The sequence below is a fragment of the Saccostrea cucullata genome, unplaced genomic scaffold (assembly GCF_032062105.1).
Source record: "Saccostrea cucullata isolate Sc308-1 unplaced genomic scaffold, CSIRO_AGI_Scuc_v1 ctg989, whole genome shotgun sequence".
Taxonomy (NCBI): Eukaryota; Metazoa; Mollusca; class Bivalvia; order Ostreida; family Ostreidae; genus Saccostrea; species Saccostrea cuccullata.
This window is the reverse complement of record NW_026924744.1, coordinates 108,561-123,934: the sequence shown is the minus strand read 5'-3', so window position 1 is coordinate 123,934 and position 15,374 is coordinate 108,561. Positions and strand designations below refer to the sequence as shown.

General features: G+C 32.1%; 1 protein-coding gene across 10 annotated transcripts in view; it reads left to right on the top strand.

The window, feature by feature from the left end:
- LOC134267212 (protein couch potato-like) overlaps positions 1–12,170 on the top strand; it is a 74,311-nt gene extending 62,141 nt beyond the window's left edge. For 8 of the 10 annotated variants that reach the window (XM_062749434.1, XM_062749436.1, XM_062749433.1 and 5 more), the window contains 3 exons: positions 1,338–1,407; positions 1,657–1,767; positions 8,215–12,170. In XM_062749434.1, coding sequence (XP_062605418.1) covers positions 1,338–1,407; positions 1,657–1,767; positions 8,215–8,274 — 241 coding nt within the window. In that variant the 3' untranslated portion in view covers positions 8,275–12,170. Of the gene's footprint in view, positions 1–1,337; positions 1,408–1,656; positions 1,815–8,214 lie in introns of those variants that run through there. The other 2 variants (XM_062749438.1, XM_062749442.1) reach the window with 2 other exon arrangements.
- The last annotated feature ends 3,204 nt before the right edge of the window (positions 12,171–15,374 follow it).

Below are 15,374 nucleotides of genomic sequence, written 5' to 3'. Positions count from 1 at the left end.
ATTTACAAATATGGTCCTGTACTTATTGCAAAGAAAAATATGATTAATTTCAAGTTAAACATGCAATCACAAATTGCCTCCCCTTGTTCTACTTAGACCACAATGAGTTATCTCCCTTGCATCATGATTGGAATGAGGAACATTTATATTGTTTAACATGTTCAGTTTTTTAACCAGTTCTCTGTTCTATCTCTATATATCGAGCTTCGCATTATTTCCTTTATTTTTGGTCACAGTACTATATATACCAATAAACCTTTTCTTTCACCAAAAGAAGAATTGAAAGACAGATTGAAATACATAAACTATTCACAATAATGTTGAAGTAATTTTAAAGAAAAATTAGTGTAGCACGTTTATTTAGCTGCAATAGTCGCCGAATAACATCTACTGTAGCTATAGACAAAGCCAGTGCAAAGATTATCAAGTTCCACTCGTTCACACACACACCTGGGCTATAACTGAGGAAAACTTATTAAAATAAGATACCACCAAATTGGCTTACAAATTATAGAAAACACCATGATTTGGTTTATAGATATCTTTTTTTTCTTCTTCAAAATTTCACTTTATTCACAGGATATATAACGCTTTGGCTATTTAAAGAACACGTGCACGATTTTTCAACATAAATTAAGATTTTTATCTTGTATCCGATATTTGAATTTTAAATTACCTGAACCATTTTTGGATTTTACACCTTTAACAGTTTTTATGGGAACCAGATTTTTGCAAAAATACATGCATTTATATCTGATAAGGAAGAAATTCTATCACAGTGGTGAAATTACCTCCCCTTGAGTCGCCATTTTATTACTTTTGCATGCAGCCTCGTTTTCGGTCACAACACGATCCCCCTGCAGTTCTATTTTTATGGCACTGCTCCTGGGTTTGGCGCTCCACTCATATTTACTTACATCATTTTGGCAATTCCAAGTATATATTTAAAGAGAAATGAAAATGAATTCAATGAATCCAGCACCAATTGTTAAGTGTTAATTTTTTGGAAGTATTCAAGAATTTTGATGAAATATGGATCATGGTACACAAAGAGACATAAAAAATGTTTTTATATAAACCTGGTAGAAACGAAGAAAAGGTCCGATTTATTATATCGATGATATTTAAAATTTGTTTTTGACATGATCCCTTTGAAAAAAATGAAAATACCTTTGTATATCAATCCGCTAATTTGTTCATACAAGTTCTGCTTAAGGGGCAGATTTCGAGAGGGAAAACAGACAATGCAGCGTAATAAATGAGAATTGATCTGAGATTAGCTGATTTCAGTGTGATTTCAGTGACGATGACGTAATGACCCTTTCTCTGGTTTCTAGTTTCCAGGGTTTCAGCCGGCTAAGAATGCATAACAAAGGCGGATCCCCCGTAGCGTTTGTAGAATTTCAGGTAAGTGATCTTTATTATTGTAGTTGACTGTTCTATTGTTATGAATTGACCTCAGATTTGTTTTCAACTCGTAAAATATTACAGAAATGACGGTTTTCAGAAAAAAATATTAAAAAATCAAAACTTGCATAATATTAGCACACTTAAAGATGACTGAAGGAATTTTACAGGGAAAAAGTGACTTTAAACAGAGAGTTATCTCTCTTAGCGAAGGGCTGATGAACCTTAACGTATTTGTTTTTATAACAGGATGTGAGACAAGCTGGCGAGGCTATGGGGCGGCTCCAGGGCTTCGTCCTTCTTTCTTCAGATCGAGGCGGAATCCGCATCGAGTATGCTAAAAATAAAATGGGGGAGGTGGTGAGTGGACTTTAATGTTTCCCCGCCCACCTACCGATAATATGCAAGTAAGAAGTTTTATTTATAGACATAGCGCCATCATCCACTGCTTGCTGCACCTTAAAAGCCAGGCAAGGGAGACAACTATGTCTGGGAGAAGTCACTGCTTTTACATAAATAGGGGAAAGTTTATATTTTACAGAGAAGGGGACAGTTTATATTTTTGAAATAAGAATTGTGCTTAAAAAAATTCTTGGGAAAATTTATGAAGTAATTGTGGGGGAGACGGTGTTTTGATATTTTGATTTTGTATTGTAATCAAGTTTTTAACAGAAACGAAGACAAGAAATATCAAGAATTGCAACTGAGTCATATAAATCAACTTACGGAATTTTTGTATGATGTACGTGTCATTGAAAAATAACTTTTTGGGACCAGTAGTGATAAAAAAGTTAGGGTTGTGAATTTATAACCTTCTCCTGCTTGGCTTAAATAGTAATCACTTTTAACTGCATGACGGGATGGGAAGTTGATATAACTATAGATATTGTGTAATCTGAGTGGAGATAATGCAAATTATTTATAACTCCTTCAGGAAAGATAGACACATTTGATTTTGCATGTACTTAACTCTGAATGAAACTCTAAAACATGTGTTAAGAATATCACCGAAAGCAAATTGAACCTGCTTAAGGATTTGCTGAAAGTTTTACAACAGGAAGTATTTCATATACAGCTCAGTTGTATAACCAATCATCTCAGCTTGTTTAATCACGTGACACAGCAGTGCACTCCATTGTCATTTCAAACTCTCTGCATGTTATTAAAAATATATCGTTATATTTTTGCTGTGAAAAGTAATTCTTGATCATCGTAGCAAAATTCTATAAAGTATCATCAATGTAAAATCTATATTTAGCTGTAAGTTGATGAGACATGCGAGCACTTGTTTATTATTCACCAATTACCGAAGTGTCTAAATAAAAACGGAAATTATCAAATAGACAGTAAATTAAGGAAAGAAAAAAAATCATTCCTACAAATATATACTTTGAAGTTATTTTGAACTTGTAAGTTTAAAGCTGACATGAACTCTTAAAAAGCCATCATTTTTCATCTTTGTACGACTTACTACATTCCTGTACGCCTTTGTCCGCCATATTTCTTCGATTCCGCCATATTTAATTGAAAATTTTTGGTCACCTGTACCTGCTATATATAGCCTTGTACGATTGCTTCACTTGAGCGATTTTCTAGCCTGACTGTCGACATGTACACATCTCCGATAACAAAGTTTTTAGAAGTCCATAAACTGACCAAATACATGTTTGAAAAGTAAAAAATCACCAAAAAATAGAACTATACCGAGAATTAAATTATTTTTGAATGCATTTGCTGCAATATAGAAAATAAACTAACACGGAATACATACATGTACATCAAACACCCATGCGGGTCGAGAAAACGCGTCAAACGCAGTGATAAAAACATTTACCTGACTACTGCTATCGTTACAGGGATGTGCACATGTCGAAAGAATTATCCTATTTTACTTTTATTGAAAAATGCATCTCAGAAGTCATGTAATCCACTGCTAACTCAACAGTAAAAGATGCTTGGACACACGTGGCCCATGCCGATCATTTTATTTGGTCAGGGAAAATATCAAAGGTTGAAAGCTCAGTGGGGTTGATTGAAAAAAAAAATGCAAGTATTTTTTTCAAAAATAAACATTACTCTTGTCTGTACATGTTGTAAATAAAATTTACGATTAAGTATATGGTTTAACTTCATCAAATACATAAAAAAAGCAGGCATTTTTACGAATCATTCACCTTTGAAGATATTTTCCCGTGATATGAGGGGGGGGGGGGGGGGGTGTAATAAAACATGCATAACACTCTCAAAAAAAAAATGTAAGAAAAACGTCTGAAACAGATTGGATTTTTTTATGATCAATTATTATCAAATAAATACTGTGTATTGGCTTTATTAGACCTAATATGATTTGATTTAAAGTTATTTATAATTTTATGCACTATGAAAGAAAAAGTGAGCACGTTCACATACCCCACGCTCCCCCAAAAGTCGAGGTGCTGAAATTCCCAGAAAAAAAATAAAGGAATCGTAATTTCCTTGTAATATGCACATCTATACACATTGTGTCCTAAATATCTGCAAAGTTTGACGAAATTGTGTGCAGCGGTTTATGAGGAGTTGCGCTGACAAACAGCTCACCTCTATATTCAAGATATGACCAAAATCTAAATGTAAAAGTGCGGAAATTCCTGAAAAATAAAGAATTCGGAATTACCTGGTGATGTGCAAAACTACACACACATTGTCTCCTATAAATATCTGCAAAGTTCGACAAAACTCTGTACAGTGGTTTATGAGAAGTTGCGCTGACCAAAAAAAAAAAAAAAAAGAAAAAGACTGACTGACGGGTCAAAAACATTATACCTCACGCGTGGGGTATAATAAACGAGTTTGATTCTTTGGTACAATGATAATGAAAATAGAATTTAATGTGAATTAAATTTCTAGACATAAATAATTAATGATTATTAGAAAAAGCATATAAGAATAGAGAGTAAACTCCTCATGAGAATTCCACATTCTACCTAAAACTAGCTTTTTAAAAATTCTCTTGTCTGTTGTCCAAGTTCGACACATACGTTTGAGAAGGTATTCGAGAAAGTCCCCATTCCTGTGATTTATATTTCACGTTTATTATATCCCCCGCCTGAAAAGTGGGAGGTAATCGTTACGTCCGTTCGTCTGTCTGTTACGCTTTGGGGTACCCATCTCTTATCCGCAAATCCTCTTACACCACTTTGAGAAATTTAATGAAACTTTCAAAGAATCTTAAGTTTATTACATATTACCATTATGCACCTCCTATTTTACTTTTTGATCTGACACGTATGGGTAAATAGCGAAATATGGACTTTGCCATTATAACCATATGGGAGGCAGGGGGTATCATTTAGTGAGTTCATTGCTCATAATACATGTACGTCTAGTTTCTCTTTCAATTTTAATAAAGTTATTATTCAATTAATGAAGTTTCGACATCCCGCCTGAAAAAAATCCTTGATCTGTCCTAACGCATAATAAATGGTACAGCACAAAGTGCGTAGGATTTTATACCTATCATTGCCCCAACGGGTGGTTACAGAGAGAGAGAGAGAGAGAGAGAGAGAGAGAGAGAGAGAGTTCAATATACAAAAGAATAAATAATAATTATCCGTATTCAACCAGTGTAAAGTATCCCTACCCTAACTTTTAAAATTATCTCCCAAATTCACCTACAGAAATCATTTATATATGTATATAAAAATACCTAGACTATCAGGCAGGGATACTGAAATCTCGAAATACTTCCTGTAACAACATAATTATAAAACAGTTACATTCCTCAAAATGCACATACTTTGTGGTCGGAGTGACACATTTTTAAAAAAAATCTCAAAACTGAATTCGGCAGAAATGCCTGTCTTCCAAGAATATTTAAATAACGGTCATGTCAATTATTTTTGTATGCCCCCCCCGTCCAAAAAAAATCAAATGCCTAAATGTCAGTCTGAACAGGGGATGGCCTTTCTCCGTGTGTGTATGTGTTAAAGAATGTATAGATGTACACATAAAAATTTGTATTCTGGTTAATTGCTTTTAAGATTAATTTTGAAGTAAATTATAGCCGTACATCAAATTACTTTGTTTAGATTTGAGATTAGTACTAAAATAATCAGTTATTGACAAATGAATTTTGCGACACAAACCAACTGCAGAGTATATACATGACTTTGTATAGAATGTTTATTAGAACTACATGTAGGTAAACAATTCACAATTATAGCTTATGAACATCAGTTATAATACCCCCCCCCCCCCCCCCCTTTCAGCCGCGCAAATACCAAATAACTTCTCTTTCCACTTTTGATATTTTCCCTGACCAAAATCTGATCAGCACGGACTAAGTGTATCGTCGTGCTAGTGTGTACGGAGTAATGACAGTGTGTTTACTATTGAGCGTTTCTGGAGTTTATTTCTTTTTTGTGATGCATATTTCAATAAATGGAATTCAGGGTGTATTTCACTTGACTTGTGCACATCTTCGAACCGATGCAGTAACCTTATTACCAGGTATGGGTACGTTTACAGCGTTCGAGGCGTTTTCTCGATATGCATCAATTGCATAGGACCTGCAAATCAAAGACGTTGGTTGTTTTGTTCCATTCAAATGATATAATTTCAAAATGTGTTTGCAAATTTTACTGCTTTTTATTTCAAGTTTATTCTGCATAAATTGGCGCACTGTAAAAATACGTACTCATGCATCTAAATTTCTCTTCCAAACTTGCATTTTTTTCTTTTGATTCAAATCAATAATCATTCAAAAATATGATTATTATGTTGTTTATTTTGTTTTTGAAATGTCTTGATAACCTCATGTGTTCTCATATGCTTTACCATCGGAGATGTGCACAAGTCGATACCCAATCCAAAAAATCATTCAAGTGTGACGAGCGCATTGGGGTATACATCGTTACAGTGAGACAAGGTATCTGAAAGAAATATGGCGGAATACGGCTATAGTTGGTATGAAACAAGTCGTACATAGATGAAAATGTTGCGTTTTTAAGAATTCATGTCAGCTTTAATGTACAATGAGACATATATATATATATTGGTTGGTGTGAATTTATTGTTACATGTGTAAACATAAGAATGCTTCGAAACATGGCTGCATTATTTGATATTGCACTGAAATATATATTTTTGCTGTCAATTATATACTCACCGTCAATAGAAACGCAACACCCTAATTTTAGGGATGAAAATTACATACGGGATATAACCATGTACCAAAAAAGTTAGGACATCTTTTACTTTGCCAAATCAGTTATTTAACGGTTGAATGATTTTCATTCCATTACCGGAAGTTGATTTTTAGCTCCCTGAACAGAAATCAAAAATTAGCATTTTTAATAAAATTATTGACAATATTATGGGTTTTCAAGGTTTTGTACCTGTTAATTATAAGTCTTGTACTAAAAGTCCGGAAAAAATATCCTTCTTTCTCTTCCGGATGTGATGCCTGTATTTCCTCAAAGTAACTGAAAGAACGCATTTCCATTGCTTATGTTGGAAATTTTCAAAATAAAGAAAAGGGAGAGTTACAAATGCAAATATACACTACATAACGACTTTTCGGGCTCATGTGTTTCAAAAGCATGAATGACAGTTCCTTGACCGGAAGTCCAAGGGTTACTACACTATGCCAAGTTAGAGAAAATTCGACCTCAGTATCTGAAAAACAGGCATTTAAAAAAGGACAAGAATATTTATTTCGCTCAGATTAAGACATTGATAAACTTAATGCATGGTAGAATTCGGGCTGCTTATGTTGTACCTGGCGGACTAGCACGTTTTAATTGAATGGTCGGAAGGGGGGATGTTTTAGAGTTATGTGTTACTTTATAAGGTTTAAAGATAAGATTAAGAATGAATACATAAATGTAAAAAGTAAATTTTCAAAACAATGATACTTCATTTAAACTTTAAATGTTATCTCTAGACCTTAGAAAGTAACACATAACTTTTAAAACATCCCCCCTTCCGACCATTCAATTAAAACGTGCTAGTCCGCCAGGTACAACATAAGCAGCCCGAATTCTACCATGCATTAAGTTTATCAATGTCTTAATCTGAGCGAAATACATATTCTTGTCCTTTTTTAAATGCCTGTTTTTCAGATACTGAGGTCGAATTTTCTCTAACTTGGCATAGTGTAGTAACCCTTGGACTTCCGGTCAAGGAACTGTCATTCATGCTTTTGAAACACATGAGCCCGAAAAGTCGTTATGTAGTGTATATTTGCATCTGTAGCTCTCCCTTTTCTTTATTTTGAAAATTTCCAACATAAGCAATGAAAATGCGTTCTTTCAGTTACTTTGAGGAAATACAGGCATCACATCCGGAAGAGAAAGAAGGATATTTTTTCCGGACTTTTAGTACAAGACTTATAATTAACAGGTACAAAACCTTGAAAACCCATAATATTGTCAATAATTTTATTAAAAATGCTAATTTTTGATTTCTGTTCAGGGAGCTAAAAATCAACTTCCGGTAATGGAATGAAAATCATTCAACCGTTAAATAACTGATTTGGCAAAGTAAAAGATGTCCTAACTTTTTTGGTACATAGTTTTATCCCGTATGTAATTTTCACCCCTAAAATTAGGGTGTTGCGTTTCTATTGACGGTGAGTATATAAATCTTCATTAAATTTCTAAGACGGTCATTGGTAGAAAAAAAGTCCATTTACTTTTAATGAAATATAGAGATAACATTACTTTTTGTGCCCCTTAGTTAAGGGCCTAAAAATAGAATCAACATTTCGAACACTTCCAGAAAAATACTCACATTACACAGAGATTAAATGTTGTTTTTATTTCACAGGGAAAGAAGGACGAAGCACTCGGTCAATCCCCAGTGGGCGTGACAACGATTTTCTCATGAATATTCATATGGTTGTGTTTCCATAGGAACACCTTTTTTTCTCTCTTGTCTACTTGAGGACCCTCGTCTGTGATGAAGGAGATGTAACATTTTATTTGGAGTAAATTTTTTTTCATTCTTTGATAAAAATCAACGTCTCATAATGTTTGATTGATTGTTTTTCTGTCATTTTATTTATACTATATATAGTAACGGAGGTTTTTTTTGGTATATCTGTTTATCTCTGAGATATTATACATATAATTATATGCGTATACAATATGTTTCTTGACATTGTAGATAATTCATGTTACTTAATGTTTATTGTATATTTGATATTATCTATGTAATGAAATTGAACGCATATTTATATATATGCATAAATTAATAGATTGATGGTGATTAGAGAGTGGAGGTCAGCTGATGTCAACGTCACAAGATATGTGATCCAAGAATACGTCACAAAAATACAAATCTTGAATACATTTAGAACAGAACGCTCAATATATACTGAATGAAGCTAACCTAAAAAGAAACTATTTCGAATTCAAAAGAGAATTGATTTGTTAATTTTCAGTCTCTACCATGTCTGGTATAGATGAAAAAAGTTGAGGGATTTTAGTTGAACACGTGACATGACGTCAGCTGATCTACTTTTGTTGGTATTTTGACCCTCTGGGTGTGTGTGTCAGGTTTATTATAACGTATTCATTATTTTGCTGTGATGTAAGGTTATTTATTATTGATGTTTACATTTTTGTCAATTTCCCAGGGAGTTTTTAAATCATGTTTTCCCCTGTTCTTTCTTCGTCAGAATCGTCAATTTTATTGACCTGATGGATTTCCTGTGAACAAATCATTTTCAAAATCTGGGAACCCCAAACTGATTTTTTTTATCATTTAGCTGCTAAAAGCTAAGATATAAATAAATCATAACATGCATAACAAGAGCTTGATTAGAAAGAAAATGCAATTTATAATCATACAAATCCATTTTTTCACTGAAAATTTATAAATTCTGAACATAAACAAAATTTTAGGTCATAAAAAGTTCAACTGGACATGTTTAAAAATCATCTGAAGGAAAGTATCAGATTTTGTAAAAATCAATTACCATCAAGCAAGAAACTCGACTAATTTGAGTAAGAGTAAGTACAGTAAAACTTAGTCATAAGGGAATAACTGGAACTTCTCGAAGTTTGCTTCCTTAATTATTGATCAGGAAAATTGAGGATTAAAATAAATATCATTAAAGTATTTTATCAAATGAACTATCGTAATGAGAGACATCTTTTTAAGCAGATTTACTATATTATAACTGACTTCAGATGAACAAAGTAATAAAAACGCGTCCGTCCATACATCCCAGACATATCTTACAATAGAGTTGTCTTTTTATCAGCACAAAACACGGTCATTTAAGCTATAGAGTATATGGTGTATCTTTTTTTTAATATTCCACTTTTGTTCCCTCATTTTATTTTTCATTTTTTTAGCTTTACTGGGACTGTCAAATAAAAAAAATAAATGAAATTTTAATCACATCCGTTAAGGTATTCTGCACCTGTGTTTTAAACGCATAACTGTGTTCGAGTCGCTTGATCTCAAAATTACTACTTGTAATGTTCTTAGAGAAATAAAATACGACAAGTAAAACAGATTTTTGGGTCATTAACCCCCAGTTAATTGTTCTTCAACAGCAATATTGTGTAGACTGCTAAACTGCACCGATGCACTTGTTAAAGAAATCAAACAAGATCACGTGATTGTAACCCCAACCCGTGTTAAATAGAAATCGGCACATCCCTTAGAATTTTTTAAATAAAAAAATAAATGACACAGTCTAGGAAAACACATATTTTCTTTTCTTTTTTCTGAGTTCATCATTCAAGGTTTCACTTACCAACGAGGTTGTACAGAAAGTTAACATTCCATTTTAAGCCAATTTCCCCCTTTTACACCATGACATTGGATGAACACTTCCTAAAGGGTATATAGATCTATTTCCCAGCCTTTGTTCTTACGTCACAACACTGTTGCGTCACACTACTGTTATAACGTCACAGTACTCTGTAAGATTTGTTCCGTTTTTTTTTCTAAATCACACCTTCAGTAAAAATACACCCTTTTTTAGTTGAGTTTGTCTACTGAAATTTATAATCTGTGTATTATTTTATTTATGATAAATAATAGTAATTTATTGTGTGTTTTAAAATTACATGTTGGTAGGCTAGAGTAATTGAATTCATATGGAGTTTTCGCAAAAAGTCGACAAATATGCAAATGTTTCTAAATTTATGTTGTTGATTCGTAATAGTGCTGTAGAATTGATGAATGGAATGGGTGATTGTTATTATTATAATGTTGTATGTATCTATTTGCGTGTTGACCAATAGGAACACTTGTTACAAAATAATGCTTATTATCAATTTTATATATATTGCTTATATGAGTTTTGATTGTCTGTCTCATATTAATGTGTTACTACGAAATCCAGTGATTAATCATTGAGGATTGACCAATCAAATATAACACCTAAATTGATTGACCAATCAAATAACTTGTTTTAGATATGGTTGATTTGATTGACCAATCAAAGGAAAGATTATAGACAAGGCTAAATCTACTTCGAGCATAATCATACCATAGTTTATAGAGGGCTATAGTCTTGTTACACAGGGTATAAAATATAGGTATTTCTCCATGGACATTTCACAATCAACTTCGACTTGCGATCAAATTTTCTGTTCTTTATAAGTGTTAAATACTCATTACTTTTTGCAATATATATCTGTATTATCAGGCCATACAATTTTTTTTATTGAAAGATAGAACAAAGGGAGGTAATAATCGAAATATCAAAAATAAGGGTTGTACCAGGGAATTAATTATATGCAGAGCCCCTTAGCATGCAAATTATTCTATGCAGTAGTTGATACAAAGTTTTGTATAGTATCGGTAAAAATATGTGTTGAAATTTGAAAATTCACAGACTCTTTAGTTTCAATTGCAAAAAATATGAAGGATTTGAGGCTTTACAGGGTAACTGTCGGTATTTCACCTTTTTGCGGTAATCGCAATTCAGCAATAAGATTTCTTAACTGTAAGATAGAAATTGATTTAAAAACGAAGGGCTTTGGAATTCGGATAGATTTCTTTTTTATTTCACTACAATGAATTTTTTATGTCTTTGAAAAATGAATTTTATGTAAATGGAAGTATTAAATACCTTGCTTCCTCCTCAAACATTGCACTTTAAACAGTTAATTATAACATACAAGAAACACTGTTCGTATGCAATATTCGTTTTTACAGATATTTGACATCGTGGATAAATATCAGAAATATGTAGTGACATTAGCTATAGTCAATTTCATTCTATTTGTGTATGACGTCATTGGTAGTGGGTTTTATGTAGACTTTTTGTGTCTGAAGGACGTTAAAACTTTCAAGGTCACGCCAGGGTAGTCCTGATGCTTTAGTCTATTTTTAGATAATGAACAAAATACAAAACGTAGCATTTGGTCAGTTATGTCACAACACAGTTCTGTTTCCATGGTAACTCTTTTTTCTTTATAGCCACATGCAGTGCAATGACTGTTGTTTTGCTCAAGAACTTTATTTAATAGAAATGTGTTATAACTTTAGAAAATATTGTAAGTGGGACATTTTACTAATACTTTACTTGTGGAATCTTCGATAGATTAGACGAAAGGGCATTATAATGCTATCTTAACATCGAAATAGTCACGTTCTATTTTCCCATGATGCTTTGATTTCCCACATTATATAGACAGGAAGTTTTCTAAAGTATTAGTGTTACGCCATTGATGTACATCGTAGTTTTTGGGTCACATGACTCTATTTATGTAAATTATATCATACATGTCTTTACATGGAATAAACGACCAACGTCATTTCCTTTGTTTTGTTTATTTGTTAGACTTCTGACATGTGACATGTTTCAGGCTCCTTGTACCCACTCCATAAATAAAATCAAAGGCAATTGAAAATTCGAGGCCAAAATTTTCAAAAATTGTAAGACCGCGGAACATTAACTGGCAAAATTGGAAATATACAGCTTACATCATTTCTATCTGTTACAATCGAAACATTCAGTGATAGACAATGAAATGGGCGGGTATAATCCGACACGGACGTGGGGAAAACATCGGATTGAAATTGCAGATCGAAATTCATTTTCAATCCACCGGATTGAAATTGCAGATAGAAATTCATTTTCAATCCACCTCAGCTACGCTAGATGGCACATTATTACTGATTGACCCAGAAGACAAATAATTTCAATTTTTGTACAGTTTGAATTTCTTTTGTCTAGTGTTTTAAATGAATTATAATATCTAAGGGACAAATATTTCATTTTCTGTTTGGTAAATATATGTATATCTTTGTGTTGGTGTGTGTGTGTGGGGGGGGGGGGGGGGCTGAACGATTTTTAAATAAAGTTGTCCAACAATTTTCAGTGAGAATAAGTATAAAACTCATGCACTCTTATAATCCTAGAAATAAAATATATTGTCATGTTAAGCCATGACCTGACTCGACAATTTTTACCCCCAAACTCGACAATTTTTACCCCTTTCTAGAATTAAATATCTCCTGAAAAATAATCTTTGTCTTCTATGATCTTTCGCGTTCTTAAAATTATAAGCTAAAACTCATATTAATGTGAACTTCAAACAATATGTATTTGGGATTTGAAATTAGTTGAAAAAAAATTATAATTGGCTACGTTCTTTTTACACACAATAAGGTATCCTTCAACACGGATTTCATTTCTTTTCAGAAGGAAAATAATACATGTATATTAAAATTCCTACATATGGAAGTTTCAGAAATCAGACTTAAGGTAGGATTCTTCTCTGGTTTCTGACTAGATGAAACATTCATAGTATATTTGCTTGAATGTCTTATATATTGAGGTGTAAAGGATTTAAAAGACCATATCTTTCTTTCCTCATCACAATTGTACAACTTTGAATAGAAATGGTAAACTGTGTTTGAAAACTAGCAGGCACTATATTTTTGGCGGAATGGTGGCGTATGAAAATATCTTCTTTTCTGCCTCTCAAAATTATAATAGAACAATGAATTTAGCTATAATTTTTACACAATCAAAGACTTGAAGAAATTTTCAAATGTAAGTTAAATTAATAATGAGGGACTAAACTTTCAAAATATATCAAATCAATATGATTTTTCAAACAAATTAGAACTTTGTTAGCTTTTAAACGCTTCCTATCAAAGTGCAGATTTGAGCCAAAAATCCATAAAAAGTATTTTTTCCCTCTTAGTAGACGATCAAAACTTTTTGTTTTTGTATCATTTTGTACATTTATAAGACTACTTTATTATGTGCGAAAATAAGAAAAAGTTAATATAGGAAGCATATGAAAATAACTAATATATCTTAAAAAAATTAAGAAAAATAGAGAAAATTCGGATTAGCCAATATCCGGTTTAGTTAAATTATTTATGTAAATTTGGTAATATCATGCTATAGACCCGATATAGTTATATCTTTTTATGCAAAAAAAAAACAATCTTTAAACTTTTGAAATAGAAGTGGGTATCAAATGATTAACAACAGTATTTTTTTAATCTTAATGTCAAGGAAAAAGGTAATGACCTTGATCTGACCTTGCCTCTAATATAAAACGGTCAAATTTAATCTCACTGATACTGTCACTTACTGATATTGTCTTGTTGATTCTGTAAAAATTTCATTAATTTTTAAATATTAGAAATATGAGAAGAATCCTACCTTAAAATATAATATGTTATATCAAAAATTGTTTTAAATGGATGCAATAACTCAATATTGCAAAAGATACTGCGAACGATAGTATTGTTCTCCCTCCTACCTCCAAGTCAAATTTAAAAAGTTAACATATTCGAAGGATTTTTAAAGATTTTTATAGATATTTATATGAATTGTCATAAAACATTACTTATTTGGTAAACAAAGATGAACAATTCTATAATTTTGGTAGAAATTGTTCTATAGAAATCAACGGAAAACATTTTTAAAAACATCCCCCGTGAAACAAAAATTCCTTTTTTACAGGTAATATGGACTGTCATTTTACAAATGAAGGATATGGAAATAACGAAGAGTATTCAATATCAAAGTCCATAAAACAATACAAACTGCTATACTCTTATAAATAGCTTTCTAAAAATTTGTTACTAATAAAAAATCCTACAAAGTAATGTTGGCCTGCCAGTCCAACATAAGAATTGTTAGACTGCAACGTAATTAATCATCGTTCAATATCGGCGACACGGAAATAGCCAAAGCTGCAAGAATTGTTGCTACCAGCAAGGTAAGGAAGAAGGGAAGAGTATGTTTTGTGATATATAATTTTTGTGATATGATAATTAATTTGTTCTTTCTCAGCTATATTGTATTATATATTTACTGATTAAGCCATAATTTTCCATATAAAGTAATTTTTGATAATATAGTGTGTAATTATTAAATCTTAAGTGAGCACTGACAGGTATATCAAACCAGTTGTAGACTGGGATTCGGGCAACATATGATTTGTTGGACCTGAAGGTGAAAATGGTGCTCGAGGTCGCAGTCCTCGTTCAACATTTTAACCCTCAGGCCCAACAATTGATATGTTGCCCTCATACCCAGTCAATAATTGTATAATAGGAGCAGAGCAAATAAACATCAGAGGTGGGATCAGGTGAGTCAAAGATGTGCTGAAGATTGTGTATAAATTGCATAATGTTTATCATGAAGTTCTGTACATTCCGTTCAATAATTATTTGATAATTGTTCATATTTATATTGGTATATAGGTGTTTGATTACAATTTTTCTACCAAATATATTTTTGTATAGAAATATACATTTTTTTTTATAAATACTCACAACGTAAATCTGAAAGTAACCCCAAACAGTAATTATATAATTATTATATAATTTAATCCTGTGTAAGTGCAAACAGGCCAAGAAAAAGTAGCACTGGAAAAAAGCTTATCTTTTTTAGTTTAAGCGGAGATGCAAACATTTTAATCACTTTTTGTAATCATTTTGGTATTTTCTTAATATTCAAGATTGAAAACATTCTGACAAAGACTTCAGAA